The sequence below is a fragment of the Plectropomus leopardus genome, chromosome 19, assembly GCF_026936395.1.
Source record: "Plectropomus leopardus strain MGB_pleo_1.0 chromosome 19, ASM2693639v1, whole genome shotgun sequence".
NCBI classification, from domain to species: Eukaryota; Metazoa; Chordata; class Actinopteri; order Perciformes; family Serranidae; genus Plectropomus; species Plectropomus leopardus.
Genome location: NC_142194.1, coordinates 24,074,359 through 24,100,420, shown reverse-complemented (window position 1 = coordinate 24,100,420; position 26,062 = coordinate 24,074,359). Strand labels below are relative to the sequence as shown.

The window sequence follows — 26,062 nt, the reverse complement described above, 5'->3', positions numbered from 1 at the left end:
CACCCCCTTACTCGCCTTACAATCTCTGCTGCTGTGTAATTTTGACTGAATCTCACACATACCGCTGCAGGTGCTGAGAGCGCTTCTGTGCAGCCGAGTGTGTAAAGAATGGCAATAATGCTGCAGGGGTTACAAGTTTCATTCCCAGCGGGGCCACTCATGTTAAATATGCATATACTCATAATACTAGAAGGCTGCGGGAAGTACAGAGCTCATCAAATTGCATATGCCACATTATCAAAGCACAGATTAGTTAAAATAGGTCAGATAATTATAAGTCAGAGACATCAGCCGTTGAGCTAGCCACAGTGTCTCTAAGAACTCTTATCTATCACGGTGAAAGACTCCCAATGGCAGCCATCTGATAGTCTAACGGGAGACAGGAGAGTTCAGTGCGGTCTTTAAGGAAGACAACAAGTATGCTAAAAATCTAGTGATCATAGATTACTCCCTGCAGGTCATCAACTTGTCAGACTTGCTTGGATTAACTTCTCCAGTTAAAATATGTGAGTTTGATATTTTGGATAACAGTGACAGGGTCTACCAGCCGAAGGGTGTTCAGAAAGGTCGTAAGGCAAATTTTAGAAATTGCAGTTGCACAATCAATAGAGCCTTTGTTGCATTTTATACTTCTCTCACTTCCTGCCTGCCTCTTGTATAATACTGAATAAAGGTAGAAATGCCCAAGAAAAGAAATCTTTGAAAGATTTTATTGTTACTGTTGGAATCTATTCAGGGTTTCTAGAAATGGTTCAGTCATTGATCGCTCAACTAAGAGTCACTTTTTAAGAGGTACTCCAAAGACATTGAGACAAGTGAGTCAGTTTGGGGAAAAATACCCTGATGTCAAAATGATGATGAAAATATACTGAGAAATAAAGTATAGATTTTGACATGTCATCATGTTATTAAGACTTATTAAGACATAAGTAAATGTAAGCATCAGTAGTATTTTTAGACTGCTAATCGATCGCATGCTATGAGTAATGACCGACAAGTAGAGACAGGATGAAAAAGAGGCATTTTATACAGGAATATACCAGGGCTTATAACTGTGGGATAGTTATACTTTAGCTATGAAGAGTGTTCAATCATCAACAATTGTCCATGAACCTCTGTCAGAAATAATGCCGGTGAATAGGCAAAATCATTTCTAGAATCAATTTTTGTCAAGTTGGTCCTGAGCTTCAACAATCCCAGTGAATCTGAATTCTTTAAATACAAGTCAGGGTACAGCTCTTGCTCATGAGGGTAGTAGGTGCTAAGTTTTAATGCACAGATTTTGGATGTTCTGCTTGCTACAAGATTCAATCTTAAGGCTTTACAGGAGCATTGGAAGCAATGCGCACCAACGCAAGATCACATATGAATGTGGCTGTTTTGCACATTCATGTGTGACGCTGGACGCTTTTGCCGAAACCCAGGACCCTCTCACATATACTTTAATGTCCCTGTAGTTGAAATAGACTTTTTTGGTTTAACAGTCCAGTGTTTAAGGGAATATATTGGTTGAAATGGAATATTATAAAATAAGTATGTGTTCTCTAGTGTATGATCACCTGAAAATAAGAATCGTAGTTTTTTCATTACCTAGAAATGACAATAGAGTTGTTTATACCTACATGGATTTGAAACTAAGACTACTGGTCTTTCTGCCTGATTTTAAAGCTCTCATAAATACAAAGTTGAATAAATCATTTGGTACTTGCTACTGTGCGTAGGTATTTTAATGTTCCACATTTTTAATGTTTATCTTTTATGTTTTTGTTGTGGCTGTCTTGTCTGTAACTTTTCTTAAGGTTCTGTCTCGGCCAGGTCTCCTTGAGACTTTTTAAAAAAAAAACATAAAAACATCTGGGGCAGGCACTCATCTACACAGATTGAATGTTGCATGTTTCTACCATAGCCCAGAACATAAACCAAATTATGGCTCTAGATCAGGCTATTGCGGTTTCGCATTTTTTGCATCTTTTTGCATCTGAAAATCACTTTTTTTAAAAAATCATTTCTTCAGAGTATTTATCAGTTTAAACAAACATGTCCTTTTGTTTTGGAGAGGGATAGACCGATAATTTGGCCTCAATAAAAACCTCCTGAACAAGTTATCAGTAACAAAGATGAGCATACAAGCATGTGCTGGGCTAAAAGCCCATCTCCCACACGCCTAACAGTGTCGGAGATGCACTGATTTGCAATGTGAAACTGCTTTATTCAGTGTTTCTACTTTAAAAGTTGGGGTGAGTGGAACGCATTGCCCGTCTTTATATACAGTCTATGATCAAGAGTAGTGGAAATGTTGGAAGTAACTGTGAATACCGTCCTAGTTGCTAGGCCCCGAGGAAAACAAAAGAACCCAGTTGTCTCTGTGACAACGGCACCAACAATAATACCACTTAGAGAGCTTGGGTGAAAAGTTATCTGTCTCCACTTTGATGGGCTACCAAAGTTCATAGAGTAAGATACAACCACAACAAATTGCAGTTACCTGTTGTTAACTGTCTGATTGATCAACTCATGTCCTGAAATACTTGAGTTTTAACATGGTTGCCAAATTATTAGCATAATTATGTATATAATTTATACAGGCTGAGTATAAGATTGATTGAATAGTTCAGGACCGGCAGATGGTTCTGCTTGTTTGTTCCACATCGGTTAGACAGACAGCTTTCACACCCAAAACCCATACTTGAAAAATGAAAAATGCTATCAAGATGCATTACGGAAAGCATAGCGTAGTTATTGTTATTATCATTATTGAATTAAAAAATGTAAATGACTCCAAGACCCAAAAACCCTCCAAGAAAGAAAATAAAGACTCTGCAGAATTAAACTGCCTCGTCTGATGCAATCACTATCAATCAGAGCCCAGTGAATCACTACAAGGTTGAAGAAGTGTGTCAATCACAGCTGGAGGGGTTAAAAAAACACAACACAGGAATTTTAGATCTTCCAACAGCCATATTTCCTCCATTATGCAGTGACACAATAGTGCACAGTGAACAAGCAGAAGTCTGATTTCCATTATACCTCATCATGGATGCAAAGCAATGTAATAAAGTCGGCTGGGCTCTTTTGTGTGGAGGTGTAATAAGTTGCGGTGTACTGTCAGAACAAGAACAGGGCCGGGACCCTCTGAGACAGAGGGAATCTGTTTGACAGCAGACGTGGGAGGGAAGCAAGAAGGGAAGGTAACGAGGCCATTTCTGTTCAGCACTCTTCCCCAATTTGTGTGTGAGATAAAATGATACAAACAGAATGACTTTGTGTGTGTTCATTAAAGATGGTTTCCCAGATGGCTTCTGGCTATGTGCAGCCACACACACACTCTCTCTCCTGTTGCTAACCGGGCGCAAACCTGGCAGATAAACAAAGCCTTGCTCTGAATTGGACTTTGACCAGCCGAACATCATCAGCAGAGAAATCCCATGAGCCTGTTAGTGGCTGCTGATGGTCAGACTACAAATCCACCCAACTCGGCAAGAGCCCTGGTCACGACTCTGGGGACCAGCTGACAGCTTCATCTGATCGAGTGAACAGAGGTATCCTGATGTTAGAGAGGCCAGGCAAGAGACATTGGTCTGAAAGTTGATTGCCCCGGTTGGATGGAGAAATCGCTCACATTTGCAAAAAAATGGCGCCACATTTCAGACAAGAATGTTGACATTGGATTATTCGGCAAAACTCAGCCTACTACTTCAGAAAACAAAAAAAATTGCATACAATTCTTGTCAGTATTGTTTTTGGCTTTGCTTTTCAACAGTTGTTAATCTGTAAAATCAATATCCAAAAAGTAGAATTTGTGTTCTAACGCTGTTGTACCCTCGGGCAATTGGGGCTAGTTTTTCTTTTTCTTTTTTTTTTTTTTAAATATGTGACACAAGCTTTGCTGCTCAAATTAACTTTTTTTGAAACTCTTTCAGTTTTTTTGGTTTTTCTTTCGAAAACCATAGAAGAAGAAGCCATACATGCACTTGCCGAAACGATGACTCAAATCTATATTTACTTGTGTTCATCTAGCACCTTTTTGGTATGAATTTTGTTGTCTTCAATAATGGTTGCAGAGTTTAAAGAAGCTTCTAAAACAAGCTTGATGTTATTTTACAGTCGGCATGTCCCAGTTACAGAGTGCCAACGGTTGAGACTTTCACCCTGGGTAACCATGACTAACCATTCCAGTCAGTTACACCAGTAAGACAGCCATTCTCCAGACACGGTACACAGTAAAGATGTCATGTGTTTGCTGTGCTGTGGTCATTGTTACTGCTGTCCGTTTGACCAAGTGCCTCTTATTTAATGTGGACAGGAAACCCAGATCTCGTGATATACTGTACACCGCGATGCTCCCACTCCGGTCTGCCAAAACTGCCTCTGCTCCTGATCACTATTTGTTGTTATGGTGATGGCTACTACAGTGGGATACAGAACATAATAAGTCGAGAAAGTACTCATTCAAGTGAGAGCCGACACGTTAGAGTTGCTGCGAATACAAGCAAACGTATCTTCACACACAGATTTTCTAAGGGGTGCAAGCAAGCGTTTGAAAAGAGTGAAAATGGAACAGTCGTCCTGTTTCTTTTATTCACTACCACTCTCTATCTCAATCTTTTCATCCGAGGAACACCACCCTTGCTTCCTAAAACTACTTAAACCTGCAATAGCTTGGCCCCTTATCATCCGCTCCTCTTTTTAACTGGTATCTTTTCCTGATGTTTTCTGCCATGCTTAAGATTTTATACTCAAGTCCCAGTGGGAACTGAAAACAGGATTACAGAACAATTTTTCCACCCTTCTGCTTTACAGTAATATGGTTACTGCCACAACTTCCTCCTCCAGTCAGGTCAGCAGATTTGGGGTCGAGGTTCAACTTATCTGAATTTTGGCTGCAAAATGTGGTGTAAAAATCAGCGAAATGGCAAATGCTCTGTTCATTTGAAATGAACTTTCCTTGCAGAATGTCAAACTAGAGCACTGACTGTGAAAGCCCTGTTATACCCTTTATTTGGATGAGGGAAACTCCACACAAAAAACCTTAAAGAGAGGGCAATAAAAAGGGGAGAATTCCCGAGAAGAGTAACAGAAGAGATAGCTCTTCTAGGACAAACAGACATGTAATAGGTACTGTATTATAATTCCGTATACATGCTTAAATATTAGGTAAATAAAATATATAACATAGAATTTTAAGTATATCATTACGTGTAATATTTTTAAACCTGCAATAACACAACACTCCATTTACATGATGTTAGAAAAAGTCGAATACTTGTGTTAGTTCGTCTGAAACTGGACTTTTAAAATACGGTTGTATGCTGCTGTGCACCACACGTGTTGCTCTTATATCCATGTATATGAAAACATGGATGCTTCACACCCATTTTCCCCACAGGGAACTGAAGTTTTGTGCCAAGTTTAAGGAAACTCCCCCCAGACCAGGATATTGCATTCACAAGGATGACACGGATGCAAGGTTACAGTGACCTTGACTTTTGACTCACAGATCTAATCAGCTCACTGTAAAGTCAAAGTGGACGTCTATGTCAAATTTAGAAAAATTCCCTCAAGATATTCTTAGGATTTCGCTTTCAGGAAAATGAGACGGATGCAAGGTCACAGTGACATTGACCTTTAAACACCAATATCTAATTAGTTGATAATTTAGTCCAAGTGAATTGTTTATGCCAAAAAAATATTCCCTCAAGGTAGTCTTGAGATATCACATTCACAAGAATGACACAGATAGGGTCACAATGAGCTTGATCTTTGACCTATGACCAGCAAAATCTAAAGGGTTCATTCTCTAGTTCTAGTGGACGTTCTAGTGGACGTTCTAGTGGAGACAGTAATAACAGAATAAAACGTGAATATTTTGTTAAAAAGTAATATGAAGCATCACTATAAATGGAAGACATTGATGGGCTTGTCCATTTTATACATCTTTTACTACTCTACACTTTGCATCTTGGTTGGCCGTTTTTCTGTGCCACTGTGATTGGCACTGCTGTTGAGATGAATTGAGACTGGATGAGAATTTTAATCAAAATACACCCCCATGATATTAGCAGAGTGTAAATGGTGCGGTTTGGTTTGCCTTTATTGTCGAGGTATACTTAACCTGGTGCACTGCGCCGGTCCCTGTGACTGTCATGTTAAATTACTGTCATTTCAGACACCCTAAATTGGATGTTTATTACTGAGAAATGGCAGCAGGAAAATTGATTTTCATGAATCAATGAAAGCAGATATACTGAGGACAAATTGTTTGGTACATTAGTACAACTCCATCTATGTAATACTATCACCATTTGCTCAACAATTACTCTGCCAGGTGTGAAGCTTTTTGACTTTTAATACTCATATTTTGTTGTTGGAACAAAAAAATCTCGCAATGCTGCATTTTAAAGATAGGAACTTAATCTGCATCACATGGTTCAAAAACAAAAACTCAATAAGCTGTATTCAGGACATTTTAAGGTGTAAATGGAATGTCCTTTTTAGCGTAAGGGGTAAAAAGATAGAGATGTGTGGGAAGAAAAAGGCGAATCGGAGTGGTGATAAAATGTCTTATTGGAACCATTACACAGTGTCATGGTTACTTGGTTTTCATCACCGAGCTGGGAAGCTCTCTGAGCTCCTTCCTGCGCTCTGCCAACCTCTCTCCCTCTCTCATCCTCTCCTGTGTCCTCTGCCTTATCACTCCCATCCTTCTCTCCCTGTCAACCCCAGCTCTCCCTTTCTGTCCATCCTGCCCTTCTTCTCATTCAGTCCCCGTGTTTGCTAAGGAGCCAGTAAAAGTGGCACCAGCAGCTGTCCAAACACTGATGGCCCCCCGCTGTGTGTGAAATACCCCCCTATGCTCCTGGTTGATTTTGTGTGAGCCATTATCACAGCCTGACGTTTTCCACTACTGTCTCCATGACACCGTTGAATGAAAGGGCAGAGGAAAAAGAAGGAGGAAGAAGACGTTGAAGAGGTGGGATATGTGGAGAAATGAAAAGGAAGCAGGCTGGGTAGGAACTGAAAAAATAATGGAATAAACCGAGATGAAAGTGGATGAGTGATGTTGTGGGAAATTCAAAAGAAAAAAAATGACATTGAAATGAAGACAGACATGACTGATTAAATGGCCAAAATGATATGATGAAGCAAAGAAAAAAAGCCATCAAGGAGGATATGTAATTTTGCTAGCTTGAGACCAAAAGCACAAAGATAACTTTTGATAAAATGGTTAAATATAAAAAAGAAAATTCCCCACACCTTTTCACACTTGCGGCAGAACTGCACAGACCTTTTACATCCCAACTGATGCTGCGTGCACACAACAAGCGACCCAACAACAGGCTACAGTCATTTTCAAAAAAAAAAAAAAGATATTGAAAAAAAGAATGTACAAGTGAGTGAAACCTCTCATAACTGATAACTGGATACATAGTTGAAGATACTGGGCCTCATGCAAGAACCAGTTGAATGAATAAGTGGTCAAGGCCTCTCATTTGAATTGCATTAGTCTACCCTACCCCACAATGTGAAAAGAACTTGTTTGACTTCAGAATCATAATGCCCTTTTCATTATCTTTTAATATGCTATCAAAACTAAATTAAAAATAATGCTAAATGAATGTTGTGTTCACTACTTTTTATACAGTGGCTTTCCAATTAACTGTTTCACTGTTCGAACTGCTAACTAATAAATCATTGATTGCTTTGAATTAGCAGTGCATGGGTTTTCAGTGTCTAATTTCATGTCAATCCTCTTTTTTCATTTCATATTAATTTATGTGATAATTGTTTAACTGATTACTAATGAATGGAGCAGAAGAGGCCACCTTATGGCTTAGAGCTGTTAAAATTATGCTAAAGTCATAAACAGGTGATGTTCATTAGGGCTAAAACAGGTGATTTCAGACATGTTTGTGCAGTTAAAGAGAGTTTTATGAACTCAGAACAATCACACATACAAGCATTGCAGATGAAAAAGTCAGAAAGATTTGGGATAACATTACAAAAATATTCTCGCACGAGGCCCACTGTGTTTTCACATTCATAAGATTGTGGCATACAATGTGACATACAGTAAGTTTACAACATTTTGCTACAATATGTCAGGCAAATTTTGTTCGCCATCTTAATTTTAATACCATCAGGTTTTGAGTGTGATAATGTTAACTTTTTTAGTTACAAAACAAAGATTTCTAAGTATTTATTAATATGCCATTATCGATTCTATCACCAGTTTATTTTTAAAGACTTAATTTACTCCACTTACACAAATTGCTTCCCAGCTGTAAATCATTTTGACCAGCATGTGCCCTCATTGAAGGCTTGAAGCCTCGAGAAATGAAACCGATTTGACACAATTTGCTGGAAAGCCGAAATGCTTCAAGATTGGCCTGTTTGCCCATCACAGCTGTTACAGATCTCTTGTCAGAGCACCCCCGCTGCCTCAAACTACCAATAAAGGGCAGTTACTGAACTGCTGTATGGCTGGTTTTAGGGAGGTCAGCCTCCCAATTAGCTGCTGTTGAGTTAAGCGGAGAGGCAGCAAATGACTGGGTTAGATCTTGATGGCCACCTGTGAGGAGAAGCAGACTTGCAGTGCAGCTATAAGTGAGTGTCCAAAAACAGTGTTTAAAAACAGGGTGCCTTTTGGCGTTTAGTTTTTTCACAGTCTCTTTAGTGACGAATATTTCTTTATTGTGAAAGTGCTTGCCAGATGAAAAAGCTATAAGTTAGATAAGTGTTGTTAGAAACAATACTGCATCAAGTTCAACATATGTCAAAAGCCAAAAATAAGAGAAAAAGTAAATTGTCTCAATAAAAAACTCGTAACTGATTACAGGTGAAAATTAAATGTTGTGAACAACAGGAGGTTGTGACAGTGGAAAACACAAGTTGGTCATATTTCATGGTGAAAATTAAGTTTGACTTTTGCCTGCATTTCTGAAACGGTCCCTAACTTCATCATCATTTTCTTGTTTGCTGTAGTGCAAGGTCACAGCCCTCAATATCAGAATGTTTTGGAAAAATACACCTGTGCAACATAAGTCAAGATTTATCTTGAACTGCACAACACAACACCAAGTTACTAAAGATAAATGTATTGATCTTTTGTCAATACCTTAGCATTAATTTTGACATTTCAGTTACTGCAGGTTAATTCAAACAACAATTTTAACTTTATCATTTTCAGATCACTTCAGAACTATTAAAGATGAGTTCTGTCTGTATTTTGAGTTAAAATTATAATTTGAATGATTGTACTATACAGGGTTCACTAACCTAAAGTTTAAATGAAAACAGACTTCCACTCATTGTTTCAGCAGCGTGATGAAAACATAAATGATTGTGCCGTTACTTTAATAGCAAATGTCTTGGTTTTACACTTTCACAACTCTTGAGATGACATAGATGTTACCATTCAAGTTCAATACACTCATTTTTTTTAGGCTGACTACTTTTTGTGAACTGAAACATCTTAAAACTGGAAAAGTATCCTCAGCAGAGCGCAGATCTCTTCCAGGTGGCCACCCGATCATGATCACACTAGACAATTCTTGTGATTCCAGTCGACGCAGTGTGTTGCAAAGGTGTCCAAGAAGTCTATTACAATAGCGATCTGATATATCTTTGGACCTATCACTGCAGCAGGTCTCACAGAGCAACTAACAGGCACTTGCAGTAACTGTATGTGAAATATGCATACAATCATGAAGATGAATGTATTTTTAATACCTAAAGGACAGCCACAAGTATTTGATCCAGGTCACCCATAACTGGAATTTAATGGATACTCTGTGGGCCACAGAACAACAAAGTAGGAGGTAACAACAATTTACACAATTAAAAACAGACAAACAAAGAAAATAGAAGCTCATATATCAAGGAAAAATGACAGGGTGGTATGATGCCATGTAGAGGACAGGACAAGACGGGGTCACAGCCCGACCACAGAGAGACTGCCCATTAGAATGGCCCCTCTCAGCTCCCTTACAGTCAAGATGGCAGCGAAGATCATAATATTGGGTATATTTTTTTTTCTGGAAAACTTGTGGCCCCTATCAATAAGAGTTGGTGATGAGTGATGAGTCAGAACTCATTGACGGTAAAACAGTCAATAAGACTTAAATATACAGTCAACTTTACGTACAAAATATTAGGCTAATTGTTGTTTTCAAGATAAGCTGTGGATGGACGGAAATAAGAACATGCACAGAGATAGAGATGATAGTTCTGCATGATTACTGTGAGTGTGACAATTGCGCCAAGTATGTCAGTCAATCTGGTGACACCTCAATAGGAAAAAGCAAATATTACTGCAAAAACTCATCTGCATACATGCACACCCAATATTCATAGCAAAATAAGCTCAAAAAAGTGTATCATAGAAATGTTTAAAACTCATAATCTGAATCAAAGCAGACATGTAACCTACAGCGTGATCAGGAGGACGTTATCAGCACCCAGCCAGCACTAATCCCAAAAGACTGAGCCCCTACGGAAACGCCAAACACGCTTACGTTACATATGTGTGCACCAGCTAGTTTATGTATTATATATAGGATATATCATCCTCTTCCTTCACTCTTCATTGTCCCTAGCACACTGTGTGTGTGTTTATACGACAGTGTGTCATCTTGTATAAGAGTGCATGACGCTGATGTGTCAGCCGCTCCTTCATATGTAATTCGTGTCATTGCTGCTGTCCTGGTGTGACTGCAGGAGCTTAAGGCAACAGCTGTTCTGTGCTGCTCCGACTGCAGCGGCTGCATCACATTTCTGTCTCTCTCTGTCCCGTCTCTACCCTCCCCTGTTCTGTGAAACTCGGGTCACAGGAAGGCTCAGAGATGTCATTGTTTAAATCTTCAACTGTTCGGTTTGGGTTCTTGTTATTTAAGGTTTGTACAACGCTTTAAATATTGAAATTTAATCAGAATCAGTTAACTTTCTTATTCACCTGCTAGAGGGTCATTAATCAAAATACATTACATGCTGAATAAATTAATAATAAACTTGCTTAATTTTTCAAAGTGAATTGATTATAAATAGCATTGAATCTGCAGTATCCAGAGCTGTGATTAAAACCATTCATTCCCAGGCAAGTCTTAACAACTTTGGGACCACATTAAGTTCAACTTAAAGCAAAAAGAAAGTAAGTTAAAGAAACAACGTCACAGGTCATGTCTAAAAATTCAAATTATAGCACATAGCATATTGCAAATTGGTGAGTTTGAAGGCTTATTATGATATATTGCGGACTCAGTATCTTAAACTTTTAAATTAATACCAGACTAAAAGTTGACAGCCATGCAAAATGTCCTCAAACAAGTCTTCCAACCCATAATACCACATAATTTGTATGATTCTGCTCTCTAATACAATCCACAGAAGTGTTTCCTTAATTAGTTCACCTACCAGTGAATGACTGAACAGCTCAAATGACCATTATCATTCACAGTTTTAAACATTTGGTTAAAGTTGTGAAACAAAGGCAGTTTCATGGTTATGTTTTCATTTTTTTTTTTTTCGGCTAAAATAGGTTTGTTGCTAACATAATGTAACAGGACGCATTTCTTACATATGTCACATGACATACTATAACATACTACATAACACTGTGTTATGATGTAACATTAAGTACATTTACATACACATGCAAAACTTGAAATGGCTCAACTTTTGTTTTTGGCTTCACAGGAGACATCGGTCTCATGTATGAAAGTCCTGTCCCATCAACCTCCTTTCCCTCGCACCATACACAGAGTCACTCTTGTACTACGTTGCTTAACATCCTCCTTTCCTACCATCATAATTACTCCTGCAAGAGGTTGCCACCTAAGAATGAATGTACATATTGGACGCAATTACTGCTTGTGTGAAATACCTATGCCGCAGTATTTTGGAGGACAGTCTCAGAACTTTTAACGCAGTGTGCTTTGAGCTAATGCTCACTATAGCATGCAAACCCGTTCACAATAACAATGCTAACGTGCTGATGTTTACCATTTTCATCATCTTTTTTTTACCATGCCTCTTTGCTAATTAGCACTTAACATAAAGTACAGCTAAGCTTAATGGGAATTTCATTCATTTTTCAGGCATTTTGTCAGAAACTAAAGCTTGTTGAAAAGTCAAGGATCACAAAAGTCATCAGGATACATCCTCAGAGCACCGTGGTAACCTGAACTAAATTCAAAGGCAGTCCATCCGATAGTTATTTATATATTTAAGTCTGGACCAAAGTGCTGGGAAACTAACCAACAGAGTAACCAGCAGATGAACATTGCCACACCTAAAGCTATACTGCTAAATATCACTAATCTAGTTACATTAAAAAAATAAATTAATCATTGTATTTCTGTATCAGTATTTCTACAGAGTTGTATTCATCACAGTGTGGTTAAGACGATATTGGAAGATTATATATTTGGCTGGTAAAATAAAAAATAGTATATTTATTTTTGTTAGATTGTTGCTACTTCCAATCAAAATGTCAATCAAAACCTATGTCCATAAACTAACTGATCAAGTTTTTGGCCGTCAACTTGCTGGCCTGACCTGCTCGTGAGCTTTAATCTTGATGTGGTGGATAGTGTTGGCAATTTGAAAGGGAAGTGAGAGAAGTAATGCTAAAGTACAGAGACAGCTTTTTTGCAGAAACTGTGTAGACACACAAACAAAGCTAAACAAAGTGCTTAATTATTACTCTGACTGGCTTCTATTATTTACTGAAAATGTCAGAGCAAGGGCTCTGAAAAAACATCTTAGACTTACGGAGGTATTTGTAAGCCCACAGTGTAGATCATTTTGATTGACATTTTGGGTGGAAGAAGGAAAACCTGCTTGCTGTAAACAGACGTAGATAGTAAGATAGCCCAGTTGACAACTGACAGGTTATCACTATTTTTGTATTCACATACATTTAATGACTGCTGTTAATAATTCATAAGCATTTTCATCACTTCCACTTATCAGATGCACCCTTGAGGTCTCTTTTCTTAAATAATGAGTGGCAATTTTGTGCCGTGAATTATAAATGATAAATGTAAGATGGGGAAAACGATAAAATACTGCTCTGTTTTCATCATTCACATCAATTCATCATCTCCATTTTAATGAGTTCAGTTTTGTTACTTCCAACTCTCATACAGAGTTTGATTGAGCTAGGATTACATATTGATCCAGCTCAGATTTGATATTTCTATTTGTTAATAACCAAAGTGTAGTTTAGAATGACTAAACAAGGAATATCAATATTCACTCAGGTTTCATTTCAAAGCACTAAGTGAGAAATACAGAAGAATTCTGCAGAGTGTAAATCACACAGGGTAGCAAACACAAACACGCACACAAAGGAGGCAAAAGAGCACAGAGACTGAGCGAGAACCGACTGCACAGTCGAAACCAGAGACTTAATATTCAAGACCGGAGGTAGAGATTAAAACAAATAAGAGACACAACACTCCAGAGTCACAAACATGTCTGAGAACTTCATGGTAGCGTCTAAATATTAAGAGGCTGTAAAAAGCTCAGCTCTACTTCAAGTACTCAAGCCAAGTTCTTCTTTTCAAGCTGCTTATCACTTTCAGAAATTGGCTCACCCCTAGAAATCAATATGACAATCACACACAAGGAACCATAATTCACAAAGAAAGCTTTTAAAAATAATTTTGATTAATACCATAAAGTCTGAATCACTTATTCCCTTTTATATCCCTAGAGAGTAATATCTGAGGAGGTGTCCTAAAAAGCACCATGTAATTATATCCTAATAACAGCAAAAACGGAGAAAAAGACTTGAAAAAAGACTTTGAAAGGAACCTTCTAATTTGAGTCATTTAGAGAGAGAAAAAACAAGATAATGGAGCAGTTTGATGGAAATTGGGATGGAGGTCAGGGTGATGTCTCAATTTATCCAATTATGAGTTCAGACTTCAGTGCTTCTTTAAAGTTGTCTTTTTTTCCATCTTCTGCTGCACTAGTTAGAAATATACGACATGCTAAACATTTTTTTAAATAAATCATTAGGTTACTTTCACTCACACACTAAAATATTACTTTCTAACCAATCGAGCACTCCTTTTGTCATGCTGTTCTATACTACAGCCTGGCTCAGATATCATCTGTGTAAACTAAAACTAAACTATACAATCGACTCCAACTTCTCCCCTCCAATAGGCAATTCAGAGTCCCTCCATTTCAACACAACAGACTGAAACATGTGCTCAAACATGAGTCTATCCTGTTGCTAAACCAAAATCAGTGTGCTGCCAAAAAGGTCTGAATCTGAGGATATTATGTGATGTGTTCCACATTCAATGTTTGTTAGGGATGTTCTATTCCCATTTTTTTTTGTGCCAAATCCATACCGATCTGAGTCATTTAATATTGAGTATCTACCGATACCGAGTACTAATCCAATACTTCTATTTTTCTACATAATACAGCTGTACAGTGCACTTTACAAAGGCTTCTTTAAGTTGTAAAAATCAATCCAGTGGATCTTGTATCATATAGTATAGTGCTGTATCGTATCCTCTTTGTCAATTATATTATAACACTGCTCACTCTTCTTGGCCTTGATTGGCTCACAGAGCTAAACAATATGCAAAGAGCTAGGGCTGTAGAATCAAGGCAAGTTATCACCTCCAAAAGGTACAAGCAGCTGCAGCAGCAAACTCCTGACTGATTTATCCTCCAAGACGCATTTACCTAACATGACGCCTAGACCAAATTCCTCTCTCCTTTTCCATTCATCAACCAGTTGTTGAAGACAAAGCTGAACAAAGAACAATTTTGCTCAGTGTCGAAATAATTCTGAATCACCTCAGGCAACATCCTGTTGATACTGAGGTATTACACTTTGTTGCATTTTCAGCTGTAAATTTAATAAATCTATTGACGACTGTTTCTCTTATATTTCCTACATAATCAACCGCTGTCAACAAAGATGTACACCTGTTGCAGTCAGTGCTCAAATACCACTACAAACACTGTTCTTACAATCTTCAATACAGAATATGTGAGCGTTCTTACCAGTAGGGGCATGGCCAGGTCAGCGAAGTAAACAAACGCCGCCCCGAATGTGAATCCCACAGCCACGGGCAAGAAAGCAAATGAGCCGTATTTCCCAGAATCCTCTGCCATCTCAATCGCCGGTGCCAGCAACGACCAATAGGAGGCAGCCAGCATTACCTAAAAAGGGAGATGAAAAAAAAAATCAAATTAATATACATATCAAAGCAGCAGTGTCTGATGTGCCTTCAAACACAGAATTAATGTGATGCAATTTGCCATCTCTGATTAACATTATGCACAAGGAAATTGTGCAGAATCATAAACAAGTCACTCCATAAATAATTACTACAAATGAGCCAATCCGAAGGTGATGCTTTCCTGTTTTTAAATGATCTTATCCTTTCGGGCTTATGCAAGAACCGCTGGTATGAGTACAATTATTCTTCAGTTGAACGTACAAGCAATTTAAATATTTTCTCATGTTTACAATTTTCTCCTGGGTATTAATAAAATGTAGTATTTCAAACCTATCATACAACATCTTGTCAGATGTACAGACAGTCTGCCTGTCACCACGGGGGAAATCACTTTTATGACTTAATTTAAAATTTAACCCTTTGAAACCTGGAGTGATATCACTTTTCTTGCTCCATTAATTACAAAAAAATGAGTGGATTTAGATTTTCTTTTAAGCTAGGGTAAACCTATATTTATAATTATCATAATTACATATTAAAAATGTGCTAACCAGAGTTATTATAATATTTTATTTCTTTATTTGACACATTTTCAGGTAATTTTCTTGTACTCTTTTTATGAAATTGTTGTTCCAAGTAGTCACTTAGACACAAACACATTGTAAAATAGGGTCAAGCTGAAGGATACCAGACTTACCTTTGATATTTTCTAACTGTTTTGGGTCACGAATGCAACTAATGAAACATTAGATTTGTTATGTGCTCATTGTGTGCTGATATCCAACAGCAGAGCATGATGCTTGGTAGTGTGAATCTCTTCCTAATATTTTGGGAATGAAACTTGTAAATATAACTGTGGGGGGAAACAGTTAGCCTTTTAAAGAAAAAAACAACTATGCGAATGAGCCAATCTGGTGAACACAAACAGGTGGCATCATTAAATTTTAACAGGTGATTACGGCAAGTTGTGCAGTTAAGAAAGTTTGATGAATCTAACATGGAACAAGCCAAACTCAAATAAATAAGTAGTTTCAGGATGAGAATCAAAAATGTTCTTGCACAAAGTCCAATGTTTCCTAGACTGTATTGCTAAGGAGCAGCATACAAAGAGAAAGGTGATTGAAACCTTTAAAATCTGGAGCAACATGACTGTTTTTCTGCTATTTACAGATGCTTTTGTTAAGTATTTAACAATTTTAAACTTGGGCAAATTAGTGCAATTTCTTCCAAAAGAGGAAAGGCAATGGACAAATTGGAAACAAAAGTCCCACAACTGTATAGATTTACAAAAATATTTTCTAAAAAGCTTGGGAAATATGTGTATAATCATCATGATTACAGTTACAATGCTCCAAAATTATTGGAACTTTTAAGCACTTTTTTGGGGGTCATTACCTTCTTTTTGCTAATTTTACCTTTTTTGTTTTGTTTTTTGTTATTTTGTTCTGTTGTTTTTTGTTATTTTACAAACTTTTAGATGCTTTCAATTTTCATTGCTTTCTTCCCATACTTTTGAAAGAAATCAAGCCATTTTGCTAAAGTTAAGGGTTAAACTGGCTATTCAATACAAAACAAGCCTTTGGTGAATTCAGCATTTCTGATATACACTAAAAATATAGTAAAATATTAAGTGAATATTAAGTGAATATTAAATGAACATTGTTTACCCCCTCAAAACTAAATGTTGAAGTTTCTCAGGTTTATATGAGTGTGTGTGTCCATCTTTGGATATATGTGATATGTTTTTGTTTTTTTTTGTGTGCAAATATCCAGTGCATTCATTCTTCTCAGGTTACGAAGGTTGTAGTTTTACTGGACCTGAGTGCAGTGTTTGACACAGCAGATCACAAAATTCTTTTAAACAAGACTGCATAACCTGATTGGCATCTCTTTCACTGTTTTTAGCTGGTTTGAATCATATCTCACCAACAGAACATTTTGTGTAAACATGGGTGAGTGCTCTTCCAGGCTTTATGATTTGAAATGTGGTGTCCCCCAGGATTCGATTCTAGGTCCTACACTTTTTAATATGTATATGCTATCTTTGGGAAGTGTCATCAGGAGTCATGGCATACACTTCCATAGCTACATGGATGACACACAACTCTACATTGCATCATTTCTCCTGATGACACAGGACTGATTGATATCCTTTTTAATTGCATTTTAGATAATAAATCCTGGATGGCAGTGAACTTTCTTCATTTCAACCAGTACAAAACACAAGTTTTAGTCATTGCCACTGGACCTCAGTGAGAGAAACTGTCTGCAAACTCCAAACACTTCTTTTAACCCCTGTCTGCAAGTAAAAAATCTTGGGGTAATATTTGATCCTGACCTCAGCTTTGAGCCCTATGTCAGGGATGTCACCAGAAAGTCTTTTTACCATCTAAAGAATATAGCCAGAGTGTGAAAGTTTCTCTCTCAAGCTAATGCAGAGACTCTTAATCATGCTTTTATTACTTGCAGAATTGACTATTGTAACGCTCTTCGTTATGGTCTTCCTAAAAGGAATGTTTCTCAGCAACACATGTTGACAAAGACCAGAAAGAGAGCCCACATTACACTGGTTTTAAAGTCTCTGCATTGGCTACAAGTATCTTTTAGAACTGATTTTAAGATTCTTTTACTGGTCTTTAAAGCTCTTAATGGTTTTGCACCTTTTTATTTATCAGATTTGCTTTTAAAATATGAGCCCAGTAGAACCTTCAGGTCCTCAGGTAGTGGTCTTTTAATACTGCCCAAAGTGAGAACCAAAATATACGGTGAGGCAGCTTTTTATCATTACGGCTCCCATCTGTGGAACAGTTTGCCAGAGGACCTGAGGGCGGTACATAAGGTTCATGTTAAAAGAAATCTCAAGACTTACCTGTCTAGTTTAGCTTTTAATTGAACAATATTTTACCTCTCATTACCTTATTTGTTTTATTCCTATTTTACTCCTTGTATAGTATTTATTGTGTTAATAATATTTTACCTCTTATTTACATATATATTCTGATTCTTTACACTAGCATAACATATTATCTATTTACATAGTTATTTATTCACTCATTTATTCAATTAATTATTTGTATTTATTTTGCATTAGCTTTATATGCTCTTTATTGTTATTCTTAATCTTTCCTCATACCTCCAGTGTTTCTTCATCTGAGATAGCATTTCTTCAGTTGGTAATGCCTGTTGTTACCTAGTTTTATTAATGTAGATGTAGATTAATGTTTAACCTTATGCAAGGTGGGGGGTGGATGGTGGAGTGGCAGGTTGTATTTTTCTTTTATCTGACATTACTCTGTCTGTTTTTAAAGCACCTTTGTATGAAAAGTGCTATATAAATAAAGTTTGATTGATTGATTGGTGAAGACCATCTTTCACTTCAAAGCGTGGTCTGTTTGTGTCAGCTGTCAAAGTCCAAACAGAGGTGGGAGGGTTCTGTATGTCTGAACACATTAGTGTGCCTTTTGAAGCTTCATGCTATGCACACAGTGTATCTGCTGCTTCTATTGTTTATCACTAAAATTTACCACATGCCTTTCTTTATTCTGTTTGAGTTCAGCTTCTCTCATAGCTGCCTCCTGACACAGTATCAGCACTGGGAATGCCAAACACGAGTGTGTGTTCAGCCCTGCCAATCAAAAGTAATGGAAGCACATTGTTAGGCTGCAGCCAGCTTCGGCAACCCCAAGTAATGTACTGCTAGCACCAAATCTAGTCGACTTTGTCAGTCAGACAGAGTGTAACAATGCCAGAGTTGATTGAAACTCATTTGGTTTGGCTTAAAATGGAACTTTGAGATAGAAACTTAACAGCATCATTCTAGTCTTATTCATATTGAACTGTCAAAACCTGGCTGCAACCAAATCCTCAGTATGACTGCAGAAAGCAAATGATCCCATTCTGTTTTCCATCTCCAGTATAACCTGTCCTGATGCTCCCAAACAGAGTTTCTTGGTCTTTTACCCCAGCAAGGACTTCTGCCTCTTTTATATTAGTATTAAAAAGCTACCTGCTTGCATTTTTCAGCTCACTTTATCTAAATGTACCTATTCTCAGTGTGTCCGCTTTCCAACTTAATCCCCCAGTTGACTGCACGAAGTAATAGGCAAGAAGAGGGAACAGAGTTTTACATGTAGAGGCAGAAAGCTGGATTCGAAAGATGCAGTGGATGGAAAATAAACTTTTTGTCTTGTATTTATTTGGCATCTTCATCTCTCCACTGGCAAATGAAGTAGGACGAAGATATCAGAGAGAAGCCAAAAAGAAACTAAACTCAAAACTCAACTTAGTTAAGAGTGTAAGGATGGGTGGATATAGCCTTAAAATAATAGTACAGTATTTCAGTGTATTATTTCATTAACAGTATTTATGAAGATATATGAGTGGAGTACAGAACTATAGCACAACATAAATAAATCTATTCTACCTTTATCGTCAAGGTTGTAGTATGCAGTGTTGTGCTGGATTGTTATGTCGAAGTGATTCTAATGGTTTGTCTAGGTCTTCTACAAACATGAGTGGGGAAGAATATTAAAATATACTTAGAATTATGTACAACAGTACATCACCACCAGCAGCACAACCTCAGAAACATATAGTTGTATTATCAACTCTCGGAAAGTTCGAACAGAATGTGGCCATGATCGTATTCATAGGGGTAAACTATGCAGCAGAGCTTTTGTTTGAATTGACTGGATAAGCATACCAAATAAAATGGCCAGGGAGTATCAATTTTTTTTTGATCCCAATAAGATTTATACCAGAACTATTATAAGAAATGTGGCATGGTCCAGCCCATACAAACATATGCTAGCAAACTAGAATTTAAGATAAAAGCCAATCAGATTTATTTTAATTAAATATGAAAATATGACTAATCTCTTTAATTGAAGCATTTTAAATTTGGTATTACTGCCTCACGTTTGTATGCCTCCGCCAATCAGTCATGTTGCAGTTCACATCCATATCTGCCCAGACTCATATATAGTTGTGACAGTAGACAAGGCTTCAAATAAAGATGTTGCTGCAAAGCTGCACATTCTAAACTTGGATGCTTCACACATCTTTAGCCCAGCCGATCTATACAGTCAGCAAAGTTTCAAGATTAGTGTCACTAATTCACTATCTGACCCAATATGTTCCTGAGTTATGGCGCTGTAAGTGTTTCTGTGGAACATTATGTCACAGTAAAGTTGACCTTTGGCCTTTTGGATATAAAATTTCATCACTTCATCTTTATATCCTGTTACACATTTGTGTGAAATGTTGTCATAATTAGGTCACAGTGACCTTGACCTTTGCCCACCAAAATCTAATGAATTCATTGTTGAGTCAAAGTGGACGTTTGTGCAAAATTTCAAGAAATTCCTTTCAAACCATTTTTGAGATATCATTTTCACATGTATGAGAGAAGGTCACAGGCTATAGGGTCACAGTTACCTTGACCTTTGAGCACCAAAATCTAATCAGCTCATTTTTCTGTCCATTCTTCTGGAAGGTGTGGCACTCTAAGGAGATTGAACACATTGAAAGCCTCTATGATAATAATAATAACTTCAGAACAATTGAACAACTTAAAGAAACTTATACCCTCCATAAAAAAGATTTCTGGAGTTTTCTCCGGTTAAGAGACTGCCTTTCCAAGGTGGGCTTAATAGTCACAAAGGCACCTGTCCAATCCACTATATACTCTAAATTTATGCTTCTTAGTAATCTCCCACATTTGGCAGGCCAAATCTACAATTATTTAATGGAGATCCATAACTGTAGTAACAGGGGTCTAACAACTGTGTGAGAAAGAGAACTACAGGTAACTTCTCAAGTAGATGAATGGACCATGCTTCAGGGATGTGCCTCTCAAATCTGTGTTGGCGATGTAAAGTGGAACCAGGTGACATCATTCATATGTTTTTCACTTGCCCCAGATTAAACACCTACTGGCAGAGGGTGATGGAGAAGATTTGTGACAGTCTTAGAATAGATGTTGCTCTCACACCTGCCCTATGCCTCTTGAATAGCCTTAAAGGCAATGGGAGAATCAGGGGAAAAAAGGCACACTGGCTTGAGGCTGCCCTCACTACAGCTAAAAGGGTCATATTTACACATTGGAGGGGGCAAAATAATCCCACCTACTCTGAATGGTTCTTAGCCTTATCAGAAACGGCCTCTTATGAGCGGTTAATCTAGAAAAATAAATGGGAATATGGACACTTGCGCAGAATTGTGGGAACCCTTTCTAACACAGATTAAGGAAACCTAACCCAAGATAAATCTATTACCATTTTCAGTGCACCTTGTTCTACTGGCTGGGTGGGGTGGGACCAGGGAGAACATTTAAAATAGTTTCCTTCCAGACTAAACACTCAACTTGCTAATTGTTATTCTCATTCTTCAAATTCCTCTTTTTTTCCCCCCTAAATTCTTGGTTTTTGTTTATTTTTTAATATCTTTTTAGTCACTTATTTTTTTCTATCCTTTTCAAATATTATTATTATTATTGTTATTGTTTTTTTACTTTTATTTTTACTTTTATTTATCAATTATTATCATTATTATTTTTTCTTTTATTATTATTATTTAAATTTTCTTCACTTATTTCATCTCTTATTATATCTGCACATGATCATGTATGTAACTGTCCTGTTCATTCCGTATAGTCCATTATCTGGATCGAGTTAATTTTTTCACCCATGCAATTTTATGTTGGCTTTTTATTTTGTTATTCTTCAGAACAAGTGAGTGATTTATCTAGAATTATGAAATTTGCTGCTTATTCTGTCTGAAGGAATGAATAAAAATAAAAAATTGAAAAAGAAATTACATTAAAGTGTAAAAATAAAATACTACATTCATGAAAATGGGATTTGTAAACAAACAACCTTTTAATATATCATATGTTTCTTTATGTAATGGTTTTTCCTGCTATTGTGAACTGTAGTGAAGATGTCAGCATTTTCTACAGGGATGGATTTACAGTTCTGCAAAGGTACACATAAATGTCTCTATGGATCTATGGCATGTGTTATGGGTAACTGTAGTTGGCAAAGATTCACAAAGGAGGAGCCAGCACATATACCTCCCACATCGCAACAACATGTTGGCAGCATATAATAAGCTGATAGGTTGCTCCAATCTTCTACAGTGGGGCAGGATGGAAAATAGAAAAAGCAAAATATTCTTGTATGCTCAATTATTAAAGAAATAAGCATTTCTCCTTTATACATCCTTGCATGCAGCTTGGAGCGACATGTTTCGGTCTGGTACCACACATTGAAACATGCTTTCACGGGTTTCAAAATGAACCAATTAGTGCATCAACTGATTTTTCTTACTGTCAAATTCTTTACAAGAGAGGAAGGAATGTGAAGTCTTTGGTCTGAATTCAATCTTAACATATTCTTCGAAGCACACAGTTGGGCAGCAAGTTAATTGGAGAGCAGGTTCTAGAGAACCACCTGTACTCATGCTACTTATAGTGGAAGAAACAGCCTGATTGAAACTGCTGGTTTCTATACGGTTTCACTTCATGTTATTTCCAAATATAGCCAGTAGTGTCATCCAAGCAATATGGCTCGTCAAACACAGAAAATGGTTCCATCCATACTGATGATTCCCGTAAAAGTAGTATGTTTTAGTTGCTATACATGCTTCTGTATTAACTTGCAAACTTGCAAGAGTCTTTGCTTATTTTCTCAACTTTTAATTATACCTAACCGCATTTGCTGATAACACATAATCATGGAAAAGAACACTCTTAAGGCGATTATTTTTATCTTCAACACCAGCTCTCCTCATACTCACTTTCCATCATCCTGCAATCAAGGGAGCAATTCTACAATCTGGAGAACATCATGCATTTCTGAGCCAATTGAGTCAAAGTGGGGAGCTGTCTACATGTTAATTAGCAACAATCCAGAGAGCACATTAGATGAGCAGTTTTACACACTGCTGTTACAGCTGCCAAGCCCCAAAGGTGCACCAAATTTAAATGCAAACAGTTCACGTGTGTTATGTACAGAAATACAAGCATTCAGTCCCTTGCAGGAGAGATATATTACTTAAATTCAAGGATTACTATGAAAAACAATGTGATAAACGGAACCATAGAAAATGTTATTAAATCAATTTTGACATCAACCAATTGCCTACATACAGTATTGTTCATTTGCAAGACCTTAATACCCAATCTTTTAAGATGTTATCATTAATACCAAATTTTGCAATTCATAAAACCATATAGCTACAAAATAGAGCAATGATGTTCCTTTTTAAATAATCATTCTTCACTTAAGGGAAATACACCTATTTGCTTCCTTGCCAGGAGTAACCTACACTTGTATAGCGCTTTTCTGGTCGTTCGACCACTCAAAGTGCTTGCATACTACGACACACATTTCCACACTGGTGGCCAAGGTTACAGTACAAGGTACCACCTGCCACTCAGCTTTGAAATACATGCACACACTCACACATCAATTTGGGGTTCAACATCTTGCCTAAAGATACTTTGACATGTTGACTGGAAGAGTTGGGGATTGAACCGCCAACTTCCCTGCTAAAAAACCTGCTCAACCTAATTCAAACGACGTTAACAGAGCTAGCAGTAGCTAACAGTGTTAAAGGGGTTTTGCTGCTAAAAATGGAGCTCCTTTCTGAGCGACCTGTGGCGGAGACCGGGGTGGGCCAGATTGCTTCCACAGCAATGCTTTTGGGTCATAATGAAGTTACAATCGGTAATTTACTGCATGAGCTGCTAACGGTAGCTCGAAGGTATAACAAAATCTGTGTACCAGCATCTCTAAAACTCATCAATGTACAAAAGCCAAACTGTAAAAATGCCAATTAGTGGTTTGATGAGTGGTTATGTGCGTATCTACATCGGCACAATAGTCACAAACTGATCGGCTTCCAGTTGTAGCTTCGTATTAACTAGACAAGCATGATGGTGTCAATCTCTTAATCTAACTATTGTAAAGAAAGAGAATAATCACATTTTTAAAAAATGCCAAAGTATTTGATTGCCAAAGCACAGCAAATCAAACTCACAATCCTCTTTAAGATGCTAATTGTACAGCGATAGCTATTCATATCCATATCCACTTCATCACACTAACTGTCCTGACCACTGAAAGCCGACAAAGAATACAATTATTCATTTTAGAAGAAATCGTTAATTACAAAAACTGTTATTCATTTATGCCCACAAAATACAGTTTTTCATTAATTGCAACAAAAAAATCAGCTATGAAGCCTCTCAGTGTAGTTTCTTCCAAAGAGTCGTCTGCAGCAGAGTTTTCATGTCAGGCATTAGGTTTTTTTGCTTCAGGGACAAAGGGAATTGTTATAACAATATGGTTGAAATAGAAAAATAGTTCAATGCTTCATCACATAAATATGGGCGACTGTAGGGTTCAAAGCAGCAGTAGGCAATTTCACATGCTGACAGCTCAACACAAGGGAGAACAGTTTGAAATATTTGAACTTTAATACCTAGAATGCTATAACAACATGACATTACTTAACCCCACGCAGAAAACTCATATCAACTTTGTTGATCTTTGATACACGAGGGCAAAGAGAGACAATGTAATTTTTCTGTGCTTTATGTAAGCTTTCTGTGAACACACACTTGCGGGCTGCTTTTCAAAAAGCAATTTTGTCGGGACGGGTATAGATGCTTGTATCATACATCTGAAGATATCGAGGTTAATAAGTGAATCTTATTTAATTCACCTGAGACATAATAGTGGTAAATTCTATTTGTTTGAATCTCTAAACTTTCCTGTGAATTTATTGCCAATATTCTTTCTTCCTTCTTTTACATTCCACCGTCAGCAAGTGCTCTTTTCTTTCTTTCTTTAAGGTTCCTCTCCAATTTGCATTTCCAGCAGCCAAACCCCAGGTCAATTACACTATCTCTAGTCTCACTCATTAAGTCTCAATTCAGCGGTCCCAAGGCTGTTGAAACACCTGTCGAACATTGATGCCAGCACCCAATTACTGCTTCGTTGTCTCACTCAGGGCCAAACACTAAAGCCTTTTGTATTTGAGATATGGAGCATTGTGCTCCACAATTATCCCTGTTATCAAAAGAACACATAAACCGGGCTGGAATCCTAATGCATATGCATGCATTGATGTCATTGAAGATGGCATTTACCGTAGGATTGTGCAAAAATAGCAGTCAGAATGAGTTTAGCTATCATTATTGCTATTTGTTTTTATCTAAACATTCTGACCTTGTTGTCGAAGACAAAAATTGCCCGAGTAAATCAAATCTTTTAACCTTTTATTAGCTTTGAAAAAGAGATTTAGATGCACTTGCACAGGTAGCTCCAGCCATAAATAATATGTAAGGCTGCACACTATACAAAACAAAGGATCCTCCTCAGGCCTGAATTGGTGTGTTGCATTGCACACCTTCTAAATATACAAAAGGTATAAGATAAAAGTCATAACTGAAACGGGTGGTGGTAGGACCCAGATGCAGTACAACAAAAGCCTCTTGCAGTTGGTAATAACTTTTATTGTCACCAACACAGAAATAGCTCAGCTTACAGACAAAGAGTTCGTTCTTCGTGCCGGAAGCACTAGCAGTGTCTCTGGGATTGTCACTGAATGAAGAAACGAGCTTGTACCTCAGTGGCTGGCGGGGAGGAAACCCCAGTAGCTCCACGAGCCGTCTCACGTGCTGGAACGCCGACTGGGATCGAGCTGAGGGATGGTCTGGAACAAGCAGGGGTTCGGTAACCGGGAAGTCCGTCCGCGGGAGCAACAGTACCGACAGGGATCAGGCAGGAGGATCGTCTTAGCCGAGCGAAGGAGTCTTTACCAGTGGAGCCGTCAGATTTCCGGAA

The 26,062-nt window shown here is 37.6% G+C and overlaps 1 protein-coding gene across 3 annotated transcripts in view; it reads right to left on the bottom strand.

The window, feature by feature from the left end:
* Positions 1–26,062, bottom strand: part of slc39a11 (solute carrier family 39, member 11) — a 151,627-nt gene that overhangs the window by 92,430 nt on the left and 33,135 nt on the right. For all 3 annotated transcript variants that reach the window (XM_042508370.2, XM_042508371.2, XM_088070244.1), the window contains exon 4: positions 15,031–15,189. In XM_042508370.2, coding sequence (XP_042364304.2) covers positions 15,031–15,189 — 159 coding nt within the window. The remainder of the gene's footprint in view (positions 1–15,030; positions 15,190–26,062) is intronic.